The sequence below is a fragment of the Hypanus sabinus genome, chromosome 4, assembly GCF_030144855.1.
Source record: "Hypanus sabinus isolate sHypSab1 chromosome 4, sHypSab1.hap1, whole genome shotgun sequence".
Classification (NCBI taxonomy): domain Eukaryota; kingdom Metazoa; phylum Chordata; class Chondrichthyes; order Myliobatiformes; family Dasyatidae; genus Hypanus; species Hypanus sabinus.
The window spans coordinates 25,531,593-25,551,520 of NC_082709.1; the positions used below are offsets into that span (position 1 = coordinate 25,531,593).

At 38.8% G+C, this 19,928-nt stretch overlaps 1 protein-coding gene across 4 annotated transcripts in view; it reads left to right on the forward strand.

Annotated features, from left to right (window-relative positions):
• Window positions 1-17,006, forward strand: part of LOC132392584 (integrin alpha-6-like) — a 100,677-nt gene extending 83,671 nt beyond the window's left edge. For 2 of the 4 annotated variants that reach the window (XM_059966652.1, XM_059966655.1), the window contains exons 17-25: window positions 72-151; window positions 653-727; window positions 858-960; window positions 1,124-1,297; window positions 6,138-6,242; window positions 6,328-6,444; window positions 6,533-6,631; window positions 9,562-9,687; window positions 13,357-17,006. In XM_059966652.1, coding sequence (XP_059822635.1) covers window positions 72-151; window positions 653-727; window positions 858-960; window positions 1,124-1,297; window positions 6,138-6,242; window positions 6,328-6,444; window positions 6,533-6,631; window positions 9,562-9,687; window positions 13,357-13,521 — 1,044 coding nt within the window. In that variant the 3' untranslated portion in view covers window positions 13,522-17,006. Of the gene's footprint in view, window positions 1-71; window positions 152-652; window positions 728-857; window positions 961-1,123; window positions 1,298-6,137; window positions 6,243-6,327; window positions 6,445-6,532; window positions 6,632-9,561; window positions 9,688-12,084 lie in introns of all 4 variants that reach the window. The other 2 variants (XM_059966654.1, XM_059966653.1) reach the window with 2 other exon arrangements.
• The last annotated feature ends 2,922 nt before the right edge of the window (window positions 17,007-19,928 follow it).

Sequence of the window (19,928 nt, forward strand, 5' to 3'; positions counted from 1 at the left end):
CATTCATAATCTGCACATGATGTTGATTTGTGCTTAACGTAAATCTAATGCAATGCAATTTTGATTTCCAGGTGACTTTCTACTTAATCATGAGCACTGCTGGAATTACCCTGAACACCAGAAATCTGAGCATCAACTTGCAGCTTGAAACGTAAATCAAACTGAAACATTGCAGTTGTCAATAGTGCAGTAGATCAAGTTTGTAATCCTAAAGATCTGTTGATGTGTCAACGCACAGTTTTATATCTAGAAGTTTACATTTTATCTGTAAGATGATCTCTATTAACAAATAGTAAAGTAGCGTGCCAGTGTATCACAATTGCAGTTCTTGTTACTTCGAGTACATTTAACTTAAATGAACCAACGTTTAATTTCCTGCCCTGCTTATCACTGATGTCTGTGATTGTGCAGTCGATAACTGGCTAGTTGTCCAATCTGGGAAATGCAACATTTCTCAACAGTAATTTAAAACAAAAGCTGTATCCAATTTATTTAAGTTTACATCAGTTAAGTTGAAACGGAACTTTTGAGCATTCTGCTTTGCTAGGCCACACCTCCTGTTTTCCTTGATCAGTTATGCGATCAGGATATCTGTATATAATTTTTGATTAATTTGATAGCTTATGATGGAACTTCTGGTTTCTGTTTACAGGACCAGTGAACAGGTTAATCGGGCATCTGTCGCTACTGCTCGAGTCGTGATCGAACTGCTTTTGTCTGTAGTTGGGTAAGTAGAAGTTCTTTCGTTCTGTCCTTTTTTTTGATGTAGGTGTATTTTGTGTATTCCATGGGTGTATGCTGGATAGAGGAAGCTATTATAACAATAAAAACAAACTTGCATCTCTGTGTTTGAAAAGTGCTGCAAAACCATCCCAGGTGTACTTCGGAGGTTCAAAAGTAGGTGAGAGTGCTATGAAGACTGAGGAGGATGTTGGAAGCTTGATTCAGTATGAGTTCAGGGTAAGTGTGCTTTTGTAAAGAAAAATTTAGTTTCCTGTTTTAAAGCAATCCAAGTAACCTTGCAATGTATTGTTTTAAAAATTTGTCTAGTTTAGCAGCAGCTACTAAAATGAACAATGGTAGCCATTATTTTATCTACTCTGCAAACATTTTCTCCTCACAGATTATCAATTTGGGAAGATCACTTAAAACTCTGGATGATGCTTGGCTACAAATCATGTGGCCAAAGGAGATCTACAATGGAAAGTGGCTGCTCTATTTGATGAAAATGAACTCAAAAGGCATCAATTATACAGCCTGTCAGCCCCAAGAAGAAATTAACAGACGAAAATTAAGGGTAGTTAATCTTTGATAATTTTCTCAAAGCTGAGGCTGACTTAACTATTTCTAGGCCTTATGCTGATTCACTTTCTTGCCAAATTGTGCTTTCATAGAAACATAGAAAACCTACAGCACAATACAGGCCCTTCAACATACAGAGCTGTGCCGAACATGTCCCTACCTTAGAAATTACCTAGGGTTACCGATAGCCCTCTGTTTTTCTCAGCTCCATATACCTATCCAATAGTCTCTTTAAAAGACCCTATCGTACCCGCCTCCACCACCGTTGCCGGCAGCCCATTTCACACACTCACCACTCTCTGCTTTTTTAAAAAAAAACAACTTACCTCTGACATCTCCTCTGTACCTGCTTTCAAGCACCTTAAAACTAGCCCTCTTGTTCTAGCCATTTCAGCCCTGGGAAAAAGCCTCTGACTATCCACATGATCAATGCCTCTCATCATTTTATACGCTTCTTTCAGGTCATCTCTCATCCTGTGTCGCTCCAAGGAGAAAAGGCCGAGTTCACTCAACCTATTCTCATAAAACATGCTCCCCAATCCAGGCAACACCCTTGTAAATCTCCTCTGCACCCTTTCTATGGTTTCCACATCCTTCCTGTAGTGAAGTGACCAGAACTGAGCACAGTACTCCAAGTGGGGTCAGACCTGGGTCCTCTTTAGCTGCAACATTACCTCTCAGCTCTTAAACTCAATCCCACAATGCTGAAGGCCAATGCACCATAAGCCTTTTTAACCACAGAGTCAGCCTGCACAGCATCTTTGAGTGTTTTATGGACTCAAACCCCAGCATGCTCCCCAATCCAGGCAACGTCCTTGTAAATCTCCTCTGCACCCTTTCTATGGTTTCCACATACTTCTTATAGTGAGTTGACCAGAACTGAGCACAGTACTCCAAGTGGGGTCTGACCAGGGTCCTATATAGCTGCAACATTACCTCTCAGCTCCGAAATTCAACTCCACGATTGATGAAGGACAATACACTGTACGCCTTCTTAACCACAGAGTCAACCTGCACAGCTGCTTTGAGTGTCCTATGGACTCGGACCCCAAGATCCCTCTGATCCTCCACACTGCCAAGAGTATTACCATTAATACTATACTCTGCCATCCTATTTGACCTACCAAAATGAACCACCTCAAACTTATTTGGGTTCAACTCCATCTGCTACTTCTCAGCCCAGTTTTGCATCCTATCAATGTCCAGCTGTAACCTCTGACAGCCCTCCACACTATCCACAACACCCCCAACCTTTGTGTCATCAACAAACTTACTAACCCATCCCTCCACTTCCTCATCCAGGTCATTTATAAAAATCACGAAGAGTAAGAGTCCCAGAACAGATCCCTGAGGCACACCACTGGTCACCAACCTCCATGCAGAATATGACCCCTCTATAACCCCTCTGGAATTATGATGTTGTAGCTATTAGTGAAACATGGTTGCAGGAAGGGTGTGTTTGGCAACTAAATATTCCTGGATTTAGTTGCTTCAGGTGTGATAGAGTAGGAGGGGCCAGAGGAGGAGGTGTTGCATTGCTTGTCCGAGAAAATCTTATGGCGGTGCTTTGGAAGGATAGATTAGAGAACTCCTCTAGGGAGGCCATTTGGGTGGAATTGAAGAATGGGAAAGGTGCAGTAGCACTGATAGGAGTGTATTATAGGCCACCTAATGGGACGCGTGAGTTGGAAGAGCAAATGTGAAAGGAGATAGCAGGTATTTGTAGTAAACACAAGGTGGTGATTGTGGGAGATTTTAATTTTCCACACGTAGACTGGGAAGCTCATTCTGTAAAAGGGCTGGATGGTTTAGAGTTTGTGAAATGTGTGCAGGATAGTTTTTTGCAACAATACATAGAAGTACCGACTAGAAATGGGGCAGTGTTGGATCTCCTGTTAGGGAATGCGATAGGTCAGCTGACAGATGTATGTGTTGGAGAGCACTTCGGGTTCAGTGATCACAATAGCATTAGCTTCAATATAATTATGGAGAAGGACAGGACTGGACCTAGAGTTGAGATTTTTGATTGGAGAAAGGCTAACTTTGAGGAGATGCGAAGGGATTTAGAGAGAGTGGATTGGGTCAAGTTGTTTTCTGGGAAGGATGTAATAGAGAAATGGAGGTCATTTAAGGGTGAAATTATGAGGGTACAGAATCTTTATGTTCCTGTTAGGGTGAAAGGAAAGGTTAAAGGTTTGAGAGCACCATGGTTTTCAAGGGATATTAGAAATTTGGTTCGGAAAAAGAGGGATGTCTACAATAGGTATAGGCAGCATGGAGTAAAGGAATTGCTCGAGGAATATAAAGAATGTAAAAGGAATCTTAAGAAAGAGATTAGAAAAGCTAAAAGAAGATACGAGGTTGGTTTGGCAAATAAGGTGAAAGTAAATCCGAAAGGTTTCTACAGTTATATTAAAAGCAAGAGGATAGTGAGGGATAAAATTGGCCCCTTAGAGAATCAGAGTGGTCAGCTATGTGTGGAACCGAAGGAGATGGGAGAGATTTTGAATGATTTCTTCTCTTCGGTATTCACTAAGGAGAAGGATATTGAATTGTCTAAGGTGTGGGAAACAAGTAAGGAAGTTATGGAACCTATGACAATTAAAGAGGTGGAGGTACTGGCGCTTTTAAGAAATTTAAAAGTGGATAAATCTCCGGGTCCTGACAGGATATTCCCCAGGACCTTGAGGGAAGTTTGTGTAGAAATAGCAGGAGCTCTGACGGAGATCTTTAATGTCATTAGAAACGGGGATTGTGCCGGAGGATTGGCGTATTGCTCATGTGGTTCCATTGTTTAAAAAGGATTCTAGAAGGAAGCCTAGCAATTATAGACCTGTCAGTTTGACATCAGTGGTGGGTAAATTAATGGAAAGTATTCTTAGAGATAGTATTTATAATTATCTGGATAGACGGGATCTGATTAGAAGTAGCCAGCATGGATTTGTGCGTGGAAGGTCATGTTTGACAAACCTTATTGAATTTTTTGAAGAAGTTACGAGGAATGTTGACGAGGGTAAGGCAGTGGATGTAGTCTATATGGACTTCAGCAAAGCCTTTGACAAAGTTCCACATGGAAGGTTGGTTAAGAAGGTTCAGTCATTAGGTATTAATGCTGGAGTAATAAAATGGATTCAACAGTGGCTAGATGGGAGATGCCAGAGAGTAGTGGTGGATAATTGTTTATCGGGATGGAGGCCGGTGACTAGCGGGGTGCCTCAGGGATCTGTTTTGGGCCCAATGTTGTTAGTAATATACATAAATGATCTGGATGATGGGGTGGTAAATTGGATTATTTATTATGCCGATGATTCTAAGGTAGGAGGTGTTGTGGATAATGAGGTGGGTTTTCAAAGCTTGCAGGGAGATTTATGCCGGTTAGAAGAATGGGCTGAACGTTGGCAGATGGAGTTTAATGCTGAGAAGTGTGAGGTTCTACATTTTGGCAGGAATAATCCAAATAGAACATACAGGGTAAATGGTAGGGCATTGAGGAATGCAGAGGAACAGAGAGATCTAGGAATAACTGTGCATAGTTCCCTGAAAGTGGAGTCTCATGTAGATAGGGTGGTGAAGAGGGCTTTTGGAACGCTGGCCTTTATAAATCAAAGCATTGAGTACAGAAGTTGGGATGTAATGCTAAAGTTGTACAAGGCATTGGTAAGGCCAAATTTGGAATATTGTGTGCAGTTCTGGTCACCGAATTATAGGAAAGATATCAATAAATTAGAGAGAGTGCAGAGACGATTTACTAGGATGTTACCTGGGTTTCAGCAATTAAGTTACAGAGAAAGGTTGAACAAGTTAGGTCTCTATTCATTGGAGCGTAGAAGGTTGAGGGGGGATTTGATCGAGGTATTTAAAATTTTGAGAGGGATAGATAGAATTGACATGGATAGGTTTTTTCCATTGAGAGTAGGGGAGATTCAAATGAGAGGACATGATTTGAGAGTTGGCAGAAGTTTAAGGGAAACACGAGGTTCAAAGAGTGATAGCTGTGTGGAATGAGCTTCCTGTAGAAGTAGTAGAGGCCAGTTCATTTGTGTCATTTAAGGTAAAATTGGATAGGTATATGGACAGGAAAGGAATGGAGGGTTATGGGCTGAGTGCGGGTAGGTGGGACTAGGTGAGATTAAGGGTTCGGCACGGACTAGGAGGGCCAAGATGGCCTGTTTCCGTGCTGTGATTATTATATGGTTTATATATGGTTATAACCACTCTTTGCCTTCTGTGGGCAAGCCAGTTCTGGATCCACAAAACAATATCCCCTTGGATCCCATGTCTCCTTGTTTTCTCAATAAGCCTTTCACTGAGATTTAATCAACACACACAGCCTCAAAAATATCTTTAGTTATTTTTAAAGAATGTAATGTAAAATTAAAAGAATCTGTACTTAATTTTCCTTCATTTAATAATGATTTTGCTATTATCAACATGATTTTTGTTTAAAAGGACAAATATTTTAACAGTGATGGGAATATTGAAAATTAAGTTTTATCTTATGGCATGAAATGTATTTCAGTCCCAGAAGATGGTGGCAATGTTGAACAGTCTCATACTTTCAAACCCTGAAAGTCAAGAAATCTAAAAATCACTAAGAAGAGTCAGAACCCCAAGATGTATGATTTTTCTCTCTTCTCAGTCTGGTCTCTTACAGCAACCCAAACATTGTATTGTTTAAGGTTAATTAATTTGGCGGGTTAGTGATCAAATCGTTACCTTTTAGATCTCCTGAGCTCAAAGGATAGTTTTATAAGACATTCTTTAACCTAATTATAGACTAAATTTAAGGAGCTTTTTGTGATCTGCACAGCATACTCACAGTTATTTTGTTGTAGGAAACTCCAATTCAAACAAGAAAGAGAAGGGAACTCGGGGACAATAAAAATAATCCAGGATTGATTTCTTCCTTATTTTCTGATAAAAGAAAGTACATAACCCTGGTGAGTACAAGTGTAATTTTAAGAACTTATTTTTAAACATTTTCTTTCTGCATCTAAACTGACCTTTTGCCTTTATATTCCTCAGGAATGTGGTGACAGTCAGAGTGCCAAATGTGTTAATATAAAGTGTCCCCTCAAAGGCCTCGATAGCAATGCATTTCTGGTCTTGCATTCACGATTATGGAACACTACTTTCCTGGAGGTAAGTATATCTATGATCAGTGTGCACTAACCTTTTATAAGAATACCATTTTACAATTCTTATGAGTGCATCTAAATCTGTTTTGCAGGAATTTTCCACACTGAACTACCTTGACATCATTGTTAAAGCAATGATAAGTGTTGAATCGAAGGCCAAGAACATTGTGGTTAAGAATTCAGAAACTAAGGTAATCCACTCATTGTAGAGTAATCAAGAATGAAACTATGACATAAGTCATTCATGAATAACTTTTGAAAAAAATATTCTCTCCAGTTAACTTTGAATGGTATTTTATGTCATTAGATAAAATTACTGTTTACATATAATAACTGAATAATTCCTAAAAAGAGCTGAGGCTGAGGAGTGAAGATTTAGGGTAAATTGCCAAATTTACTGAGGTACATTGAAGGCTGAGCAGTAGTTAATAAACAATGATTTAATGCAGGCGGTTGAACTGTCTAGATTTTTAAGGATTAGAGAGCAGCTTAAAAAAAAGCCAGAGGCATAGGGGTTCAGTACCTTTCCACTTGCATATTAGATATCTTCAAGGATATCTTACATATTGGGTTACACATCTTCAAGGTGCAATGCCTCGGGAAGGCAGCGTCTTTCTGGTGACCCCCACCATCCAGGATATGCCTCGTTCTCCTTCTTACCATCAGGCAGGAGGTACAGAATCCTGAGGACACACACTCAGTGACTGAGGAACAGCTTCTTCCCCTCTGCTATACGATTTCTAAATGGACATTGAACCCATGAACACTATCTCATTACTTTTTAAAAAATTTCTATTTCTGTTTTTGCACTACTTATTTTAAAGTAATTGTTCAATACACATATACGCTTGCTGTAATTCATTTTTCCTATATTTATAATGTATTGCATTGAACTGCTGCCACAACGTTAACAAATTGCGTGGCTTATGCTGGTGATATTAAACCTGATTCTGGTGAGAGGACTATTCTGTGAATTTTATATGACAGTGGAAATTTAAATAAAGATTTAAATTTAAGCATTTTTGTCAGGATCCAAACAGTACAATTTTTTAAAAGAAACTATCAATGACTAAACGTTAAACATTAAAATCTGGTGATGGTTCTTTATTACAATTATTATTTTGAAATCTATTTGGAAATTAAACATTTATTTAAAAATCTTCAGACTTTCTTAATAATTAGACTTTTATGGATGTTGTTGAAGAGAATCTCCTGAGTCTGTCCTGTTTTATTGAACAGTACAAGAATGGAATGGATCTTAATAAATATTCTTTAAACTTCAGGTAAACAAATAGACTCTATTAAATACTAGAGAACAGAAAATAATGGCAAGAAAGCTTTAAGAATTAATTACCTCTGAGGCTTCACCTGATGCAGGATTTTAACAAGTGTTTATTCATAGACACCAGAAAGAATATAATTTACAAAAAAAAAATTTCAAGTTTAAGACTTAAATGTTCAAGTTGTTGTCATTTCTTTGCAGCTACTCTTGTTGGAAGATTGTTTCAATAGATGTATCACATAGTTGTTAAGACTACCCTGCCACACTATTATGCCTCCTGGTCCCATCAGCCTGTACCCAGACCATTGCCCTCCATAACCCTCCCATCCATGTGCCTATCCAAATTTCTCTTAAGTGTTGAAATCGACCACGTATCCACTACTGCCACTGGCAGCTTGTTTCAACCTCTCACCACCTTCTGAATGGAGAAGTTGCCCCTCATGTCTCTCTTAGACATTTCACCTTTCACCCTTAATCCATGACCTCTAGTTTTAGTCCCACTCAACCTCAGAGGGAAAGGTCTACTTGCATTTAATCTATCCATATCCCTCTTAACTTTGTATACCTCTGTCAAGTCTCCCCTTATTCTCTGAACTCCAGGGAATGAAGTCCTAACTCTTGCAAACTTTCCTTATAACTCGGGTCTTCACAACACCCTCGTAGATTTTCTCTGTACTTTTTTGTTGATACATTTCCGGTAGTCCTGTGACCAGAAATTCACACAATACTCCCAAGTTATGCCTCACCAACATATAGTACAACTTCAACATAACATCCCATCTCCTGTACTTAATACTTTGATTTGTGAAGGCTAGTTTGCCAAAAGTTCTCTTTATAATCCTGTCTACCTATGATGCCACTTTCAAGGAAGTATGGATCTGTGTGCCCAGATCTGCACTCCTCAGTGCTCTACCACTCACCGTGCCAGTCTTACTCTGGCTTGCCCTTCCAAAGTGCAACACTTCACACTTGTCTGCATTAAGTTGCATCTGCCTCTTTACAGCACTTTTTACCGGTTGGGCTGGTAGCTAGGCTCACTGGCCTACAATTTCCAGGCTTGTTCTTGGATCCTTTCTTCAACACTGAAACAATACTGTCAATCCTCCAATCTTCGTACACCTCACCCATGGATAAGGATGTTTTAAATCTCTTTGCTAGGGCCCCTGCAATTTCTGCACTAGCCTCCCACAAGGTCCAAGGGAACACGTTGTCAGGCCCAGTAGATTTATCCACCCTAATGTGCCTCAAGACAGCAAACACCACTTCCTCTGTAATCTGTTTAGGGTCCATGACCTTACTGCGACTTTGCCTCACTTCTATAGACTCTACATTTGTGTGCAGGAAATGACATTAAACAATCTTGTATTTTGAAGCGTTGTCTTGCATTTCTTGTACTTGAGTTTCTCTTTTTCTTTCTTGCTGCCTATACCTGCTATGTGTCTCCTTCTTCTTAACCATGGCCTTCAATATCTCTAAGGTTCTCTAAACCTGCTCTACTTGGCTTTTATTCTGACAGGAACATACAAACTCTGACCTCTCAAAATTTCACTTTTGAAGGCCTCCCACTTACCAAGCACACCTTTGCCAGCAGACAACCTGTCCCAGTCCACACTTGCTGGATACTTATTGATACCATCATAATTGGCCTTTATCCAATTTAAGAGTTTCAACCCAAGGACCAGACCTATCCATGAAAGAATTTATCTGTTTCTTAATGACTGATCCTCACAGACCACAATTTTGTCAATGTGCTTGAACAAGCACTTTTCAAATGGTTGACCCTTCATGAAACAGGATAATTTTTAATGGTGGTTAACTTTTTTAAAAATATCCTTTCAGGTACGGGTTACAGTATTTCCTGAAGAAACAGTGAGCCATTACTTCGGAGTTCCTTGGTGGATCATTTTTGTTGCCATCCTGTTTGGAATTTTGTTGTTGGCACTTCTCATATTTTTATTATGGAAGGTGAGTGCACCCAGCCTTTTATTCCCATGGACCCAAAACCCAGTTACTGCAACTGGGTCAATCCGTCTAGAATCTTTGATGTATTTTTGGCATTTATCTTAGTTGGACATGGTTTGCTTTTTTAATAGCCAGTGACTGTTATTTAACTTGCAAGCGGGAATTGATTTTGGCCTAGAGTATGCCCGTGCTAGCCCAGAATTCTAACCCAAGAAGAAAATGGCACCTGCCTTTCTTATTTACATCAAGGAGAATATGCTGGAAGTGCTGTTCCAAATTCAATGGTGAGAACCCATGCTGGACCTTCAGCTTAAACCCTGCCATGCAGCGAAAGGATTAGGAGGATGCGATCTGAAATGGCTGAACGAAACAGTGGCATTAAGCTTAGCCGTGGGTCCTGACCTAGTGGCTGTCAAAAACAGATTGTCTTTGATATTTAGAAATATTCTAAAATCAACAGTCATTGAGATTTTTGACCTTTAATTTTTAAAATTAAAAGAATTAAAACAACATTCAGATCAACTTAAAAAGGGTCTGAAGCTAACTGGTTCTTGGCTTGACTCTTCATAACCATGGGGTTTGGCTCATAGTCTGCAGTCCTGCATTCGCTACCTTTCAGACGTTTAGACCATCCCAGAAGATGGTGTCCAACCAGCTTCATTTTCTTAATATCACCCTGAGAGTAATGGATTCAGTGGAAGTATGGCAGAGCTTTAACATTCAGCTGCAGTGCTGATAATGTGCTCTGGAACTTGCCATGCCCACAATCAGTTGTTCCAGTGCAGAATAGTAATACCATCTAATATTTACCGAAGAGTGCCCCTGACTATTAAAATCAAAGTAACAGAATTACTGATGTACGATGATTCCGTAACATGTAATTCTCTTTGAGGTTCCTCAAACTGCCATTTGGTTCTCCTCTAGCCACACAAAGCACTGATTAGGAAAGGCACTGCCACTCCATTACAAACAAATCCAAATCCAAATGCGTTCTACTCCGCAGCATTGCAAGTCCTTCATCCACCTTTCTGAGAGAAGATGTGGATGTGCTAGAAATGAAATAAACTCACGTTCAATTCCACTGCTGTCTGTAAGGAGTTTGCGCTCTCCTCCCATGACCGTATGGGTTTCCGCCAGTGATCCAGTTTCCTTCCAGATTCCTAAGATGTATAGGCTATTAGGTTGCTTGATTACATGGGTGTAATTGGGCAGTGTGGGCTTGTTTGGCTAATTACTGTATCTCAAAATTTTTCACACATCTGACAGTGGCCGTCTCCAACAGGAAGGCCAGTTGTACTTGAATGCCATAATGCTGGCACACCTGGTCTGTACTGAGTTGGAGGAGGAGAGGTAATCATTGACCAGGAATTTAACTGTATTCGGTATATAAATACAATAGATTTTCCAACATGGCAATAATTGAGCTGATCCTTTTTTTTTTAAAATGCTTTTTGCCCCTCGGGCATATAAAGAGCATGATGGAATGCTTTGCATTTGCCTTGATAGTTGGAACTCGAACACTCAAAGTTCAACAACATCCCAGAGAAAAAAAGTCCACTTGTTTATGATGGTGATTGTACCAATCAATCTTTCATCACCAGCACGATGTAGCTGCTGGACATGGTATTTTTAAGAAGCATATTAATGATATGCCGAGCAATTTTTTTTTTCCCTAGCACTTTACAAACCAGGGTCCTGAGATCCTTGGGTAGCACAGATTTTTTTGCATCAATAAACAAGTTTTTTGTTTTCATCCCATGGCATCCAGTCAATTTGTCATCGTTGGGTCAAAATTGCAAAGTTCTCTGTCTTCAGCATGGGTTTCCAAAATTTGAGAAAAAGGCTTACAATTTCTTTCAAGAAATTTTTTGACAGGCCAGCAGCAGCCTGAGCATGATTTCTATTTTCTCAATACGTGTATTGATTCAACATCTCACTTTAAAGTCGTTCCATGGACTCAGACTATTTTTTTGAATGGTGCAAGTGGTCACTTAACTACTTTGATTTGACAGATGTGAATGTTGTGCTTGTTTCAAACCTGGCGCTGAAAGTCACTCTGTGAAAGTAATAGTTTTACCATTGGATCTTGACTGAATTCTACTCTGCATCAAAGTAAATTAATTATGATAAGATTTCAGCTAACATTTGGGTTTAAAGAACATCATGAATATTTTGAGTCTGACTATTATGAACTTGTGATTATAGAATTGCCAGTGCATGCTTCGTCTCTTCTTTAGTTTTAGACAATGTATTTTAAAAATACCTGAGTTTCCTGTTTTGAATTGAAATTTTCTGTGATAATGCACAGATTTCCAGTAAATGTTCAACTTTTAACAACAGTGTGTACTGAAAAGTGGCTTTAAGAAAAGAACTTGATTATTAAACAATTATATCTTGTAGTTTGGTTTCTTCGGCAAAAGCAAAGATTCCCAAAATGACGCCAGATATCACAAGGCTGAGATCAATGTTCAGCCATCTGACAAAGAAAGACTGACTACTGATGCGTAATGTTGACTTGCTTCAGTCACTGGTTTGGTAAATAGTCCATTGGTCTGATTCTTGGCTTGGAGCAGCATGGTGTATAGAGCTTGGCATCACTTTGATCTTTCTCTTCCTCAAAAGGGACAGTCTCACAGATTGATAGCATTAACACCTAAACAAAACCTATTGGAGCGTGGATACTATAAAAATAAATTGCTCTGATGTTTAAAGAACATGGGGAAACAATTTTGAATATCTGACAATAAACTGTACAATTATACACTTGTTTTTAATGAATAATTGCTAATAGTACTTGAATTTAAAATGCCATTCTTCACAAAGAAGAATGATCAAATACAAATGGTTTATAACTATTTGAAGATATTGGCATAATTTTTTGGAACTGTTTAATGCTTATGCAACTTCACTGTAGCTTCCTTTGCACGGATCTTGTTTGGGATATGGTGCTTGCCCTTTAAGTTATACTTCTGTTCTTCCACAGGTTCCAGCTGCCAGAATTAATTGTAGAAGTACATTTTTTTTCTGAAATAGTCAAATCTGTTGCCTTTTAAATTGTACTTGTCTTCTCTGAACAACTGTTCAAGCTTCTGAGTTATCATAGATCTATTTAATGATATTAGTAAGATATTTGTAGTTTTAATCTTTTCTTACAAAAGTAGAGTCCAGTTTACCAGAGTCAGTACTGGAGGGGAAAATTTTTTTTCCATTTTGGTAAAACTTCTGTTACTAATATTTATTGGCATTCATCCCTTAAATATTGTCCTACTACATAAAACTTAATTTGGGAAGAATTTGAGGTACTTTATACAATTTTGTAATTGAATACATTGCCATTCGTGTATATGAAAAATTTTGATTGTAAAACCTAATCTGCTGTGCTGTTCCCGACCAGTTAGCTGACTCAGCTGCAGTAAAATTCTTTTCACTTTTCTAAAGCTTATAATGTTTTTATTGTTCTTTAGAAAATAATAGAGCTTGAGGTTTCTCTTCGCTTTGGGTTTTGCAGGGCTGTGGGTTAATGGCCGGTTTGGCATTATTGCTGCAACATTAATTGCTGGTGTTAATAACTATCTTGGTATTCTTCGACAGGATTGCATGTACCAGAGCTTTTCCTAGGGATACAGTATTATAAACAACTGAATCTTTTAATTCTATTTTGCACATTTACAGTGTGGATTTTTTAAACGCTCCCGTTATGAAGACAATGTTCCAAAGTACCACGCAGTTCGAATCCGGAAAGAAGAACGACAACCCTTTGAGGATGAAAAATTAAGCAAGAAACCAGACAAGAAACAATGGATGACAACCTGGCAGGAAAATGAGAGTTACTCCTAAGACTGTTTTCCCCCCGAGAGTGCTTGAAACAAATTGCATTTAGAATTCCAAAGCAACTCATCCATTTTGGTACTTCATAACTGTGCACTGCAATTTTTGCAACCGAGGATGGTTGTCGGTAATGCCGAAGTCTTTCGGCTCTGCATATGTAGCTCAGTGTACCTTGCTCCTTTACATCCAGAATACCTTTTGGTGTATGTCGCATTTAGACTGTGCTTCAAGTTTGGTGCTGAAGATGTGCCTGACAAACCAAACGCACAGCAGTATGGGATTGAATTAGTGCCTGCTTCAGAAGATGGGTGTGAAAACAGACTTGCGATTAATTTCAATAATATTTTGGCTTTGGCCTTTATTAAAATCTGTAGCAGACTATAAATTTTTAACTGATATGGCCAGGACCCAGGTTAAATAAGCAGAAATATAGCCCAGTGCATGGAAAAAAAATTGTATAGTTTTATAAATAGTTATATATTTTAGAATGTCCTGGTATTTATTTTGTTATAAAATTGTGTCTTTTTCATTATTAGTACCACAGATTTCTCTTCAAGGAGGGAAAGTGTTTTAAATGTAGAAATGAACTAAATATAGCTATTCAATATATTTAGTCCAGGTATAGACTTGAATTAAATGGGCATATTATCTTGAAGAGCTGACTATTTGCTTATATTTAGCTTTATTCAGAATAACTTTACTTGTCACTTACTACTGAAAAAGGGAGGCAAATATTTAATGTACTTATGGAGCATGCTGTATAGCATTTGTCCCAAAAATCCCAATTTGTTACTTTTTAATACAAGAGGATAAATGCCCCTGGACTTTAATAGTTAAGACTGCTGTAATAACTTATTTGTGTGCGTATTTGCATTGCAAAGGAAACTACATATGTGGAGTTCGCCATCTATAGCAGAACAAATTACAAATAATATAGAAGTATTTTCTGGCTGAGAACAGGAAGATGGTGACAAGTGGTGTCTATTACATTGGAAGAGGAAATGGGGTACCAGCCAGCTAACCAAGATATTATAAGAATAGATTTTTCTTCCCCCCATTACTAAGTCTTATTGGGAGGAAGGTATCTATGGCCATGTTACAGAGACTTTACAATACCCACAGAATGTGGAAGAATTCGTCTTCAGTCAAAGGCTTACCTTTTTACTTGTTCTCTGGGTGTGGCTTGTAGGCTGCTTGTTTGATTTTCTGAATGTGTGATCCCAGGTTATCATCTATGCTGTCCATTTCAGTATTGTGATATCTATAAATTCAGTATTATACACATTTTAATCAATGCATGGATATTTACATACTATCTGAAGGATAGAATGTAAATTACCCTTGGTCCTGACCTGTGGATTCATGTTTGAATCTTTCTTAAATCAGCAGTGCGTTTCCGTGAATAAATCTGATTGGCCAGAGTTCCAACTTTGAATTACTTTTCTTCAACCTTAGTATTTCGTGTAGAGGTTCAGCATTTACTTTTATACTTCCTTTTACTGACAAGTTTTACCATTTTTTTTAAACAGACAGGTAACCACTTTGCACAGTTATTTTCAATAATGCATTTTGGATTTTCCAGTACCCTTTATCAACATTTTTTTGTAATAATGATACTTACTCTGTAATTTCCTTTTAGTTTATAAATTCACACGATACTGGATTCATTATTATTGTCTTTTGTCTTATTTTGCATAATCATAGCAATTTCTCCAACCAAACATTTAAACCAAATTTTTTATATTAGCAATGGAATCAAGGGAAGTATTAATTTTTTTTAAATTAAAAAATATTGTTTCTTTTGTGAGGTTATTTAAAAAAAATGGTTACTTGATTTGTGGCAGGATAAATGAGGCCCTATTTTGTTATTTATCGAATAAACATAAGAGCACATGCAGGTATTTCAAAACTTTGAAGATTTAAAAAAGCTGATTATCAATTTCTGTTTTCTCTTGAAGCAAACATATTGATGACAGCAAGAAGAAAATGCACATTTTATCTTTAAAATTTCATGACTCTTTTTGCAATCTAAATCATAATTTGAGGTTTCTGCACTTGGGATTTAACACTGTACGCCAAATTATTTTTCAATTTCCATTGTTTCACTTCTCTCTTCACTGAAGTGTAGTTTCAGTATTGCCAGTCAACTTCCTTCAAGTTTTTGGGCATTGTTCATTTGCTCTAACGTCACAACCTCGGCAATGGAGTGAGGGAAGCAACTGCTAGGAAGGGAGGATGGCATAATAGTTAAACCTGTTCCTATGAGGAGGTGACACAAACTTTTTCCACCACTGGTCAGGGCAAATGAATGTGAACTAGAATAATTTTCCCTTTCCCTATCCTGGGAAACCAAAGTCAATTAAGCATGATGTGTACTGACCAAAACTGGCCAACATTCCCTCAATTTTTTTTATCAGATGTGTGGACCTACCATTGCTCGGAGCAGGAAATTCTTACACAGCCTGAAAACAGCAGAGCACTTTAAATTGTATTTTTTTTGCAATATGCATACTATGAGTATTTAGAATGAAAGTTGAAAAATCACATCTTTTGATTTTATATTAATTGAAGGCATAATGAAATGCAGTACAACCAAGAATCTTTCACATTTTGTAATTTTTAAAAAAACTTAGATGGTATTGGTGCTCAGTGGGCTGGCAGTTTATTAACAATGAGATTTCCATTCTGTGTTTATTGCTACAATTTGTAACAGTGTTTTTACCTGAAGCACTGAAAATGTAAATATATTGAAACTTTCAAATACTTCAAACTAAAGGGTTTGGTACAACATTTGTGGATATTATTAATTAGCATAGTATAATTGTGAAATACCCTGTAATTGATCAACAGACTTGAAAATCATCAGCATAATTTCGAAATCGTATCAATATTAAAGAATATTCCAGCTGAGCCACAACAAAGGCTATGTGTGCAGGAGCATTTCAGCTATGTGCTGTCGCACACCCACTCAGCTCAGAGGGAACAGTGTTGGACAAGTAACTGTAGGATTCAATGCAGTGTAAAACCGTCTTTTAAAAAAGGTTTTAAAATAAGTTTTTAGAATACTTTAAAATTAAAAAGCCACTCTTGTAATTTCCAAAAGACACTGATATGGGTAATGAATATGCATTAATGAATATAATTTGATAATTTTTTCAACATGAAAGTAAGTTGAATTTTTGAATGCTTCAGTTCTGCTGCAAGGGGTGCTAGCCTATAATTTCAAGTTCAAAATTTATTCTGTATGTTGCATTGTTTCAGGGCAGTTTGATTATTAAACTTAACAAATTAAGCTTATTAAAATAACTAAAGCCTTACTGCTTACGACTGCAGATTAATATGGCACTGCATCTGTGAATGTCCTTGTTGAGAATGTTATCTATTTGATCATGGATATGAGCACAAAATTCAACTTTGGCTACTTGAGCAAACTTCCAAAAAGACAATTTGTCTCTTTTTTTTAAAACCATTTGAAATAAAGTTTGTTGAATGCAGTTTCTGTACATTGATTTCTTAAAATCACTAATTAGATCATTCAGTAAGGGAGAAATGTGGCTTGGCTTTCAGATAGCACCTTTCAAAATCTCAGGATGTTCCACTGCACTTGACAACAAGAGTACTTAAAAGTACATCCTCTTTTAAGAAAGTGCTGCATCCGATAGTGCACTGGCCTATGAAATGATACACAAAGATGCACAACAGCTGAGGGATGACCAACTAATATAGGAAGGAAAAGCAAAGAGGTCCTAAAGAGAGAAGTTAGAGAGCCAACCAGAAAGCTTGGAAGCAGGTTGGTAATTTCTGGATTGCTACCTGTGCCACGCGCCACTGAGGATGATTCGGCGGATAAATGCGTGGCTGAGAAGCTGGTGCAGGGGGCAGGGCTTCAGGTTCTTGGATCATTGGGCTCTCTTCTGGGGGCAGTATGAGCTGTACAAAAGGGACAAGTTGCACCTAAACCGAAGGGGGACAAATATTCTCGCCAGCAGATTTGTTAGAACTGTTGGGGAGGGTTTAAATTAATTTGGAGTGAAGGAACTCAGGACAGGATGGATGGTAAAAAAGTAAAGATAACACGCAGTCAGACTGTCAGGAAGGGCAGGCAGGGTGAGTATCAGTGCATTAGTGATGCAGAATCTAAGAGGGTAGCAAATACAGCACTCAGCATGTTACATCTCAATGCATAGAGTATAAGAAATAAGGTGGGTGATCTTGTGCTTTTACAGATTGTTGGGTATGATGTGGGCATCACTGAACCGTGACTGAAGAACGTTGTAGTTAGAAGCTGAATGTCCAAGGTTACACACCGTATTGGAGAGATAAGAAGGTAGGCAGAGGGAGTGGCCCGGCTCTGCTGGCAAAGCATAGCAACAAATCATTAGAAAGATGTGACATAGGAGTGCAAGATGTTGAATCCTTTGGGTTGAGTTAAGAAACTACAAGGGTATAACAGCCCTGAAGGCAGTTATATACAGGCCTCCAAACAGTAACTGGGATGGGGATTATAGATTACAACCGGGAAATAGAAAAGGTGTGTCAAAAGGGCAATGTTATGATAGTCATAACATAGATTGGGGGAAAATCAGATTGATAATGGCTCTCAAGTGAATTTACTAAGTGCCTATGATACGGTTTTTATAGCAATTTGTTGTTGGGCCTACTAGGTGATCAGCTGTACTGGATTGGGCATTACGTAATGAAATGGTGGCAATTAGGGAGCCATGCTTAGGAGGCAGTGGTCACGCTATGATTGAGTTCAACCTGAAATTTCATAGGGAGAAAGTAAAGTCTGACACAGCAGTATTTCAGTGGAGTAAAGGAAGTTATCGTGGTACAAGAGAGGAGTTGGCCTGTTATGTATGTGGCCTGTTTACACAACTATGTTATTAATAAAAATGCTGGAGACGGGAGCTAAGTTTTATGGTTCTTTACTGGTAGAGTCCAAACTTGGCACACACACACAGATCCATACATGCCTAATAGCACATGCAATGACGTGTTACTACAACATAAAGTAGTCCCTTATAATGTAGCCAATACGGTACACTCCTCCCCTTTTATTTAATAGTGTATTGACTTTTTGTACTGGCGCACTATGCTAAACAAATATGTTCACCCTTAAACATACAAACGCCTACCATTTGTTTACAAATTATAACGAAGTAACTTAATAATATCAAATAGTAACAAGCCTTTTTCTTTTTTTACTTTTGGTCTAAGACCCATTTAGAGCTCAAGTCTCTGGGGAGGTCTTCTCTGCCTCTCCGGGTAACGTCTGTCCTGAAACGTTTGCTTTGGGGAATGAGTCTCCACAGGTACATCAGGTGGGTCCTCAGCACTGATGACAGGCTTATCTGTAGATGAGGCTGATGTGGTCACATCAGGAGTGTTTGCTTCTATGTCAGGGGAGTCCGGGCAAGGTGGTGGTGTGTTTTTCACCTGAGCATCCAGGATTTGGTCCATATGACGTCTCCATACGTTTTCTCCCACCTACTACACATCAGTGGCCCGTCTATGGCGGAAATTGTACCCGGCTGCCACTTTTCAGTCTGGTAATCACGTGCAAGAACTGATTGTCCCACACTGAAGCTCTGTGTTGATTTAGCATTCAAGTGTTTGAACTGTCTGTTCTCCACATCACGCCGCACATCCAGTTTGAGAAGATCCATGTGGGACCTCAGGTTCCTGTTCAGAAAAGTCATCTCTGGAGTCTGATTAGTGGTTGCATGTACTGCATTATGATAGGCAAGGAGGAAGTTGTCTGTCTTGTGTTGCACTGGTCAATTTTCACCGTCCATTGCCTTGATGGCTTTCTTGAATGTCTGCACAAATCTTTCTGCCAAGCCACTTGTGGATGGATGGTAAGGGACAGATGTAAAGTGCTTGATTCCATTGTCCTTCACAAAACTTTGGAATCCTTCCGAGACAAATTGTGGTCCATTGTCTGTGCAGATTTGTTCTGGTATGCCATTCCTGGGGAACGTGGCCCTCAGAAATGTAATGGTGTTTTCCGATGTGGTTGTCTTCATTTTGGTGACCTCTGGCCATTTGGAATGTGCATCAACGGCAATTAAAAAGATAGAGTCCATGAATGATCCAGCAAAGTCAATGTGCACTTGTTGCCATGGTGATGAGGGCCACTCCCATGGATGGATAGGGGATTGTGGTGGTGTATTCTGGATCTTTTGATATCCAGAGCAGTTCCTGGTCAAGTCCACAATCTGTTTATCCATTCCTGGCCACCACACATAGGCATGAGCAAGACCTTTCATCTTCACGGTACCTAGGTGCCCCTCGTGCAGTTCCTCCAGCACTCCAGTGCGTAGCTTGGGAGGAATCACAACTCGTGAGTCACACAGTAGTGTTCCCCGACACACTTGGTAACTGCGCTCCTTCCTCACTGAGAAGGCTGGAAA